Raw genomic sequence first — 11,053 nt, 5'->3', positions numbered from 1 at the left:
CTTTGGGAGGAACAGTTGGTGAAAGGGCTGGAGGGAGGCAGCATGTCTGGCCTTGCAGTAATAGGCCTTGGGTTACTGCTGGTAATCCTGCCTTCCCCTTGTAGGGTTAGAGGAGGTCAGAACATGTGGCCTCCTTGCCATTTTTGCACCCCCACTCCCCCTTTTTTAAATGGTTTTGAGTTTTGTGTCCCACATTGTTCTCCTACTCTATCTGGGATCTCCTACATAGAGCCCCTTCAAGGAGAAATGTTAATTATTGGTAGGTGCTATTAAGTCAGCTCCGACTCATAGTGGTCCTGTGTACAGCAGAACAAAACACTGCCCATTCCTGCACCATCCTCATAATTCTTGCTGTGCTTGAGCCCATAGTTGGAGCCACTGTGTAAATCCATCTCATTGAGGGTCTTCCCCTTTTCTTTCCAATTATTAATGAATGTTTGCAGCTGTTTCATCCCATTTTGAGTTGTGCCGCATCAGCAAATGAATCCAGTAAATGAAAGCTTTACTCCATTCACGTCATTAAGGTCGACTCTACTTTGAGGAAGTAGCTCTTCTCCACTCGTATTTTGAGTGCCTTCCAACCTGAGGGACTCATCTTTTGGCAGTACATCAGACAATGTTTCACTGCTGTTCATAGTTTTCCAGTAATATATCAGTGTTTCACTGCTATTCATAAGGTTTTCAGTGGCCAGGTTTTTTAGAAGTGGATGGCCCTGTCCTTCTTCTCAGTCTGTCTTAGTCTGGAAGCTCCAGACTAACCTGCCCACCATGGGTGACCATGCTGGTATTTGAAATACTGGTGGTATAGCTTCCAGCCTCACAGCAACATGCAAGCTGCCGCAGTACAACAAAATGACAGACAAGTGGTGGATGTCTTAACTAAGTTTGTTAACATCTGTTCTGCTTATTTAGAGAAATGTCTCTGAATGAAATGTATGCTGACTCTTAAATAAGTACATTAGGTATAATCAGCTATGCCCCATTTTCAGGAATATAGGGTATAGTTTGGGAGTCTTCTGCCAATATTTTCCCAAATGAAAGTTCAAGAATATTTTATACTTTACAAATGTAAATGTAAAAGAGATTTTGACATTTTCAACAATTTAATGAAGAAAATAATAATTTTTATTTAGATAGGCATAATATCCTACAGCAAACAACAACAACAATATCCTACAACCAGATCTGGGGCCTTGTTTTTTGGAGGAAATTGCACAGCTGCATTTCCCAAATGTCAACATCATGCTTTATAGTCTTTCTAGAGGGAGGGGGCAAGGCTTCACGGCAAGGCCTTAGGAATCCCAAACTTGTATACAAGCAGAATATTGTGTGAGAGTGTGTCTTTGTGTGGGAAAGTTTCATAGCTTTTATTAGATTTCCAGTAGTGTCTTGATCTAAGAAAGTACAAGAACCATTGATACAGGTACTTAATTCATTGTGTGCTCTAGTGAGAAGATAATGTGAAAGGAGTGGGAGAATGAGGCTTATGTGGCTTTTATTTTTTCTCACCATAACTGACATCGTGACCTACATATAACTGATTGTGGGGTGAAAGACCTAGTTTTGTACTTAGTAAGGTGGCCTTTGTTCTTGGTTCAGGAGAAATAATTGGAGTAATAGGTGGGCCTGGGTTTGGGACTTTCAGGCCACACCTGAGGATATGTGCTGGTGCATGGGGGCTGGCCAGACCAAAAGAAACTCACCTGGGAGGCTGATGTGAACTAACCTCAGGAGGCATTATATAGCCTGTTATACAGGGCTAGCCAATAAAAGCCTGGAGATACTAAGGCTCTTAGAGCTTTGTGACCACTAAAAGGAGGTCGATGTGCCCTCTCTGATATGCGGCACCTCTGCGTTGGGAAACTTGCAGACCTCGCCTGTGCATCTTTTCCTTCTGATCTTGATTTATATCCTTTTACTATAGTAAAACCAGTAGTTTGCTTCTGTGAGTTTTGTGAGTTGTCCCAGCAAATTTATGAACCCCAGGACAGTGTCCACTTAACTTGTAAGGTCTGATTTAGCCCTTGGTGGCTAGGGACAGAGAGAAGAAGGGTTCTGTGTAGGTGGCTGCTTTCAAAAATGGAGAAGTGGGAAAGTTAGGGATATGAGTGAGGTCCACCTTCTGGGAATAAGAAGGAGCTCTGGTGGTGCAGTGGTTAAAACATTCAGCTGCTAATCAGAAGGTTGGTGATTTGAGCCTACCAGCTGCTTCACAGGAGAAAGATGAGGTAGTCTGCTTCCATAAAGATTTACAGCTTTGGAAACCCTATGGGGCAGTTCTATTCTGTCCTGTAGGGTTGCTGTGAGTCACAATCGACTTGGACTTGATGGCAGTACGTTTGTTGGCTTTTCTGGCACTAGGCTTTAAGCTGGTTCTCATCCATCATCCTATTGACACAAAAATTTATGAAACAGTATTTACCCTTACAAAGTGTGGTGCAGTCTTAACGTTTTCTGTTCTATTTCTTTGTTTAAAATGTTGGCTGTAACTCAACTAAATTTATTTCCTAACATACTGCTGGTGGGTGACCCATAGTTTCAAAAATACTAGTCCTAGTCAATTATAGTTTGTAAAACCTAATCATACACTTTTTGTTTTTTACAAATGAAGGGGCTCAGATTAAGTGACTTGTTTAAGTTTACACTGACATTACTTGGCAGTCAGAGTTTGAGCCTGCATCCTAGGTTTTGACTCTGTCTCCTCTGCACTTTTAGCTACAGTTGATTCAAATCACTTTTCCTTTCCTCTTTTTACCTGTTTTTCTACCACAATTATAGGGAATGATTCTAGCTCAGGCTAAATAAACCCGCATTCTCCAATTAGCATAATTATAGGATGTATCTGTCCCCAATCTTGTCCATTGTTATTCTTGGGGTCTTCTGTTAAGAGTTCTGGATTTCCTTATTTATGTAATAGATTCTTTTCCTTCTGTTTTCTTTTCCACTCTAAGTGGTTCTCAAACCTGGATCTACATCGGTTACCTGTGGAATTTATCAAAATTGAAATCCCTGGGTCTGGAGAAGCAGATCTAGGGTGGTATTTGGTTTATTTTTTAAAAAGCTCCCCAGGTGCTTCTTATACATAGTCAATTTTGAGAATTTCTATCCTAGATACCTTAACAAGGAGCTCTGGTGGTGGTGCAGTGCCCAAGGCATTTGACTGTTAGCCAGAAGGTTGGTTCAAACCCACCAGCCACTCCACAGAAGGAAGACGGGGCAGTCTACTTCCTGAAGATTGACCATCTCAGAAACCCAATGGGGGTCACTGTGAGTTGGAATCGACTCGATGGTAGTGGTTTTGGCTTTTTTGGTTAGAAATGCTAACATTTTTGGACTTAGAAGGAAACCCAGGATTTGGAGAATAGCTAGAGACTCCTTGTTGTTGTTGTTGTTATGTGTTGTCGACCCCTTCTTGAGTTTCCGAGGCAGTATCACTACGGAACTAGATTGCCCCGTCTTCCTTCCGAGGAGTGGCTGGTGGGTTTGAACTGACAGCTTTCTGATTAGCAGTCAAGTGCCTTAGGCACTACACTACCAGAGCTCCTAGAGACTCCTTAGTATTTAGTATAACAGGAGCTCTGTTGGCACTGTGGTTAAGGCATTGGGCTGTTAACAAGGTCAGTAGTTTGAACCCATCAGCTGCTTTGTGGGAGAAAGATGAGCCATTTGGCTTCTGTAAAGATTGACAGCCATGGAAACCCCATGGGGTCCTTATGAGTCGGAATTGACTTGATGGCAGTGGGTTTGGGTTTGGTCCTCTCTCTGGCTCTCAACCTTTGGTGTGGTATAACTACTTGGAAACATAATCAGAACCTGACTGAATGGTTCTCTTCTCCCTATTGCTTCTTTTTTGATGAAATTTTGGAAATCACAGGGTTGGAATGTGTTCACTGAAGTATACAATTGGAAAAGGCACCTTACGAAATGGTAAGCTTGGGCTGCTGTTTAATATTTTCACAAATAATAAAGTCTTTGTGCAATGCTTTTGTTTTATGGAATTGAACAAATAATAACAAATACTAAACTTTATGCTTCAGGCTAAGTAACAGATTTGATCAGAAAATTTTACTTTGAGTATTATTAATTTAAGGAGCTCTGGTGGCACTGTGGTTAAAGCATTGGGCTGCTAACCAAAAGGTTGGTGGTTCAAATCCACCAGCCACTCTGCAGGAGAAGGATGAGGCAGTCTGCTTCCGTAAAGATTTATAGCCTTGGAAACCCTATGGGGCAGTTTAGTGGGAGTGGGATTATTAATTTTGTGCTATACTGAGCAAAACGGGAATTGATAACATTGGGATTTCTTTTAAAAAGAAAACTTCAAATCTCTTTTCTCTTTCTCTCTCTAGTTCTTTTTGGAGGTGGATATCTGCTCAGACAATAAGAATTATAAGAGGTCAGTTACATAAATTGCTCCTTCATGTTTGTAGTATGTTAATTTTATGTTCATATGCTAAAATATTAAACTGTAGGCTTTTATGTTAAAAATTGCCTTCCGCAAAAGAGTATGGAAAGGTTTAGAGTGGGTAAGCTGAAGTGAACAGGGAATCTGTGTTAATGGTACTATTCTACTACTACCTGTCTTTAATTCAGGACTAGAATCAATAGAAATGGGACAGGCTGTGGAGCAGCTTCTAGAGTGTTTGTTCAAGCTACTCAGTGATTTTCCATACAGTGACCTCGCTTTTCTGGTGGTTCTTAGGCTCTTGGCTGGGAATTCCATTTAGTAGAATTTCTGGTTGTTGAACAGGCTCTTGAGCTATAAACATTGAGCTGCTTCCAGTCTTTGCAGCCCTTTGGGGAAAGCTGCCTTCATGTTTTTCTTAGGTAGGAGAGAAACGTTTGACTCTGCCAAGTGCATTTATTAGTCTGGGCACCATGTTTTGTTTCCCCTTTCTTTTTCTTCTATGAAATTAAAGAATTGATCCTTTCACGTGGCTCTTGTTTGAGTAGTCATCTAAGTTCAATCAGACTGTGAGCTAGAATCTGCACCTGACACCCTTATTTTTCTTGTGAAGAAAGCAGCCATTATTTTCTCTTTTAGTATAGATGGAATTTTATTTTTCAGATCTACCATTATTTTTAGATTTGACAGTTCACAGCTCTAAACTGTGAAAGTACTAAGTGTTTTTGCTGCTGTACTTACTGGTGGTCTTCCGAGTGATAAATCTCTGACCTTTTCTCCTTCCTTTGTACCTTTTTTCTCTTTTCTTTTAAAATGACTTGGTTTTAGTCTTCTAAAAATGAGTCCTTTTTACAAAAACTGGAGACTTTATTTTTTTTTTTTTCCCCTAAAGAAACCTAATATCCAGAGGGAGATCTGTGTAGTCAATTTAGACATCAGTTTTTTCCTGTTGCATGATCCTTTCATATTTGATTCTAGTTTTAAAAAGAAAAAGTTAAAGTAATATTCAACTCACTTTTAGCAAATGTTTATAGATTTTTTTGTTTTTGTTTTTAGCATTCTTAGCAATTTGTTATTACTCTTTTATTCCTCTAGTACAGTGGTTCTCAAACTTTAAGACTTGTTGAAACAGATTGCTGTCATCCCCCCCCTCTCCCGAGTTTCCGATTCGCTTGGTTTGGGGTCAGTCCTGAGAATTTGCACTTGTAACAGGTTCCCAGGTGATGCCAATACTCTACTGCTGCTGATTGTCCAGGAATCACACTTGGAGAACCACTGTTCTAGTATTTGCAGATAGTGTTTTGTCTCTGTAAATGAATAAGCTCTAATTCACAAACTATGCCAAAATAATCATGTGTAGTTTTAATGTGCTTTATTATGTCTTCTGTTGTTGTTGTTGTTATATGCCGTCGATTCGGCCCTGACTCATAGTGACCCCTCCTTGGGTTCCGAGGCGGTATCACTACAGAAGTAGGATTGCCCAACCTTCCTTCTGAGGAGTGGCTTGTGGGTTTGAACTGCCAGACTTCTGGTTAGCAGTCAAGTGCCTTAGACACTGTGCTACCAGAGTTCCTATTATGTCTTCTAGCATCCTTATATTTTGTCAAAAGTAAATAATTTTCTAGAGTCGTGATTGCCAAGCATTTTAAAATCTTGATTTTTTTTTTTATTGTCGAATGTCAAAGAGCACTGTTCCCTACCTGCTCTTATACCTTATACCATACAAACTTATTAACCTCAAAATAAAACATATTTTACTTGTGTTTATCATACTAATGAAGAGGTACACCATATCTTAGAGTACCTCAAAATCAGAATTGGGAATCATTCTCTGAATGAAAATGATTGGTCAGGCTGCAAGCTTTTTAATATTGAGTTAATGTATAGTTTTCGAAGCTTATTTATGGGACTTTTAGAATGACACAGTAAGTATTTTCATTTAGTTTTTATTTTTATTGTTCTGGATTTTGAGTTATGTTTTGATCTTTATTAATTAGTTAATGCTGATCCTGACCATTAAGGCCTTATGTCTAGAAAAATGGTGCTTAATTTGAGATGACACCTACATTACTTTAATTATAAATTTTAAATTTGATGGTAGATTCTCTTTCTCCCTATATTGAAGTCAGCATATTAGAGCCAAAAGTAGATATTTTTAGGTGAATTTTTGAGATATAATTTAAGAAAAATGGCCTGGGATAAGTTTTTTTTTGTTTTAAGTTAAGAAGAATACGCTTTTGGAATTTGCTTTAATAATTTGCTTTTATGTAAAATTCATAGCCTTGCAAGTATAGTGTTTGGAACCAAATGATAGTTTATGTGCTTTTCTCTAAATGCCAAGTTGCAAACAACCACCACTCTCCCCAAATCCTTAACCTGCACCCCTTACCCAGTACTAGCAACCAAAAATATAGAAGTGCAACAAACATCTTTCATCTACTGTAAAGACTTCTTTATTGGTCATAATTATCTCTTGGACATGACCAAATTGTTAGAAATTGGGACTAGCTTATAGTTTTTTGAAAGAGATTTCTTTAGGGGAAAAAGGGAGCTCACTTTTACTTTTTAAGCATAGTTACCATGAAGCCCTGAAGTAAAATAGCCAAGAGAGTTAGTTCTCAAACTCTCAGAAACAAGCAAGTGCCTGCCTTGCTTCCTGGGACCAGCTGTGACATACTAGGTATAACCTGTAACCTAAATGAGTTGGCTGTCCTCAGATCCAGATTGTCTTCATGACTTGTTTTGCTCACTTACTGTTCATTTTTTTTTTTTCTATAGTTCTGAGAGCTCATTTTGAAGGAATAATGGATGAGCCCTCTCCCTTGGCCAAACCTTTGGAGCTGAACCAGCACTCCCGATTCATAATTGGTTCCGTGTCTGAAGATAACTCAGAGGATGAGATCAGCAACCTGGTGAAGTTGGACCTGCTGGAAGAGAAGGAAGGCTCTCTGTCACCAGCTTCTGTTTGCTCAGATACACTTTCTGATTTGGGGCTCTCTAGCCTGCAGGATGGGTTGGCCTTACACATGAGGTAAGAGAGAAGTTTAATGGTTTAATTATTTATCCTGTCCTCTTGGTTTGGCTGATTTTTGTTTCAAAAAGAACAAGAATAATTTGAACAGAAAGTGCTTAACCCTTTCCTAGGTCAGTGAACTTAAGCTCTGATGAACAAATAGGAAATGAGGTCTTTGCCTGGAGTGTAGGTTTTAAAAGTATCTTTTTATTAAATGTTCCTCTCAGTTTTTTCTTGTCCTTCCTACATACATCCTTTTAGTGTGTAAAAGTTAGGTTGAAGAGTTTCAGGCTCTATACTATTTGACTAACACTGTTGTTACCGTCTTGATTAAAAAAAAAAAAAAACCCCGCAACTTATTGTCATAGCATCGATTTTGACTCATAGCAACTTCCATTTGGTGTTTCCAAGTCTGTAAATCTCTACGGAAGTAGATTATCCCATCTTCCTTCCATGGAGTGGCTGGTGGGTTTGAACTGCCAGCCTTCTGATTAGCAGTCAAATGCCTTAGGCACCGTGCCACCAGAGCGCCTATACCATCTTGATGAGTGGTAAGAATTCTTCAGAGGTAGACAGATTGATAATACTCTTTCTATGAAGTGCTTCATTGTGTCAGGAGGTCATGTTCTGTTTCTAGTAGAGACAGTCCTCAATAAAGGGCTATGCTATAAATAAGGTGTTATAGAGCTCTCCTTTTTCTCTAGAACACAGAATTCTCTGTATATAATTACAAATGTCAATAAATAGTAGTGCTGAATTATTCTTATTTATTGATGTTTGATTATTACACAGCCAGTGTGTGAGCTACTAAACTTTGGTCATATGCTTTGCTTTTCTTAGATTTAAAAGTCTGGGTCAGTAGTCCTTGGTTCTGTATGCCAGAATCACCAGAGGCTGATTCATGTGGTCTTGATTTGGCTTGGAGGCAGGGCATTAAAAAAACAGCAGTCAGTATCCAGATGATTCTGATGTGCAGCCAGAGTTGAGATAATAGGTTTAGCCTAGATAAACATAAGGTAGGGTAGCTATTGATGATGTTATTATCTTGATGCTTCTGTTATTAATGGGTCATAAAGTAATTTAGCTCCTGTGAAAATGTTATGGAGTGTGATCTCCTCTAACTGCACAAGGGAGAAGGAAAATCAAGAATAGCTCAAGGCTGATCTCTGTGAGGTAGAGGACAGACAAGCCTCCTCTCCCCAGCCTTTTTACTAGTTCTGACACCAATCATCCCTCTAACAGCACTATCTGTTCTGCTGGTTTTGATGATTTGTTGGTGTGGTAACACAGATCTCATAGACCATACTCATGGTTATGGGGTTTTATTATAGAAGTAACAGGATACAACTCAGGATCAGGATAACTTAGAAGTAACAGAAAAACTCAGAATAATACAGTTCTTAATCAGAATAGCTTTTTTTCACCCTCGGCCACTGGGCCCTGCTCAGAGTTTTCTTGGGCAAGGGTTATAAGTCTTAGTTTGTGGGTCAACAAGCTTAGCTCCACCAAGTGCCTAGAGGCACCCTACTCTGCCAGCAGGTCTCCTGTACAGAGGTACTTAGCTTTCTCGTTCTGTAGGCCTGGAAACCCGCCATGCCATCTGCTGCCAGTCTCCTGGTGCTGCTGCCTGTGCTTTTGCCGTTTCTCTGCTGCTGCTTCTTGCCATTATTTCTCATTGTCTTCCATGTTATATCTCTCTCTCTCTGTCTTCTGAATTTAGGAGGTTCCAAGCACAGGGACTCTGGGTCCAAAGGACTAGCTCAACTCTTATCTTTTCTTATTGATAGTAGTGACTTTCCCGCCTCTGCTCTGGGATTGGCTCTCTTTTAAACTTGGCTGGATGGCAAAACTGGCCAATTCCCTCTTCAGGGTTCTGTACATCTTATTTTCATAGTCCCTTCTCTACAAGGGTGCCATGTACTTTTTTTTACATTATTAGCAAGCTGTTTAATCCACTTTGTGGGCCAAAACCATCTTATTTGCGTAGTGTCATCCAGTCATTAGGTGGGAGTTACAAGGACTATGGCTAGAAGTAATTAAGTAAGTCACTGCACCACAGCTCCTTATAAACTCAAGAATATCCATAAAGGCAAAAAACCAAACCCACTGCCATCAAGTCAGTTCCAACTCATAGTGACCCCCATTGGGTTTACAAGGCTGTAAATCTTTACAGAAGCAGATTGCCTCATTTTCCTTCTGTGGAGCAGCTGGTGGGTTTGAACTGCTGACCTTCTGGAGAGCAGCCTGATGCCTTACCCGTTACACCACCAGGGCTCCAAGAATACCCATAGATGAGTACAATCGTAAATAGGGTCAGCTGGGTGTAACTACTTACGGTTTTCTCTGGGGCTTTGGGGTCCTAGCTTCTGAGAGATGATGTAATATGTATCAGCAGTCACCCCATTTAACTATATGGAGGTTGAAAGAAAGAAAAGCAAGTTACCATATTTTCTTTTGCATTTAATATGCCCACCTAAATAATGCACACATACATATAACCCACATAGTGCACATAGGTGTGAAGAGGTATGCATTTTTTTTTTAAAGTACAAAAAATGCATTATTTGTATAAAAATATGGTAATTGTGTTTTACCTCACAGATTCTTAGAACTGCAATGAACCAGAGAGAAAGTTTAGTCTTTTTTTTTTTTAATAAATAGTTTGAAAGCTGAGATCCTGAGAGGGGAAGTAACTTGCTTATGGTTGAATAGCCAGAAAACTGTAATTCAAACTCAGCTGCCCTGATTCATTGCTATAAATTTTCTACTCTACTTCCCAGACTATACATCCCACTGTATACCAGACAAAGTTGGTTTTCTGAACAAAGCATCATATCTAATCTCTGGGTTAAAAAGAGGGAATGGAAGACAATATTAGCAACAGGGAAAAGGGGACAGATGTTTATATTTATGTAAACATTTTTTATTCATAGTTCACTTACTGGTTGACCTGCATATTGATGATGGTATCATCTTAGGAGTCATTTGGAAAAGGGTGGGAATTATGAGTTGGGGAACTACTTAAATTTAGAGAACAGAGGACCAGTGATTGTAAACCTTCTGCAATGCACTTACAGTTCCACACAACTAAGAACTGTCCTTCCCCAAATGCCATAGTGTCTTTTTGAGAAACGGGGAGTTAAAGATAAATCCTTAAAGCCACATAGAACTTAGAGAAATTTGCCCAATATGAGACTATGTGAAATAATACCCATACCTGGTATTAGGAAACTGAGTTTGGCAGTGGTGAGATAAATGTTATTACAGGAAACTCAGCTAATGGTATTATAAGGTAGTTTATAGTTGCCAAGTATCTTAGTTACTTAAAACCAAACCACCTGCCACTGAGTTGATTCCCGTTCTTAGAGACACTGCAGGACAGAGTGAAAACTGCTCTTGTAGGGTTTCCGGGGAGCTCTGGTGGCCTAGTGCCTAAGGCATTTGCTAATCAGAAGGCTGGTGGTTCAAACTCACCAGCCACACCTTGGAAGAAAGATTGGGCAATCTACTTTCGTAGAGATTCTGCCTTGGAAACTCAAGGAGGGATCACTATAAGTCAAATTGACTCCATGGCAGTGAGTTTGGTTTAGTTGTAGGGTTTCCAAGGCTGTAAATCTTTATGGAGGAGCTCTGGTAGC

At 39.7% G+C, this 11,053-nt stretch overlaps 1 protein-coding gene across 1 annotated transcript in view; it reads left to right on the top strand.

The window, feature by feature from the left end:
• The first annotated feature begins 4,347 nt into the window (after positions 1-4,347).
• Positions 4,348-11,053, top strand: part of ACACA (acetyl-CoA carboxylase alpha) — a 260,973-nt gene continuing 254,267 nt past the window's right edge. The window contains exons 1-2 of the mRNA XM_007947891.2: positions 4,348-4,393; positions 7,181-7,433. Of these exons, the coding sequence (XP_007946082.2) occupies positions 7,207-7,433 (227 nt within the window). The 5' untranslated portion in view covers positions 4,348-4,393; positions 7,181-7,206. The remainder of the gene's footprint in view (positions 4,394-7,180; positions 7,434-11,053) is intronic.

Source organism: Orycteropus afer, unplaced genomic scaffold, assembly GCF_000298275.1.
Source record: "Orycteropus afer afer isolate SDZICR_OR568_19922 unplaced genomic scaffold, OryAfe1.0 scaffold00196, whole genome shotgun sequence".
NCBI lineage: Eukaryota > Metazoa > Chordata > Mammalia > Tubulidentata > Orycteropodidae > Orycteropus > Orycteropus afer.
Note: the sequence above shows the minus strand (reverse complement) of the source record. Positions and strands in the feature narration are given on the sequence as shown.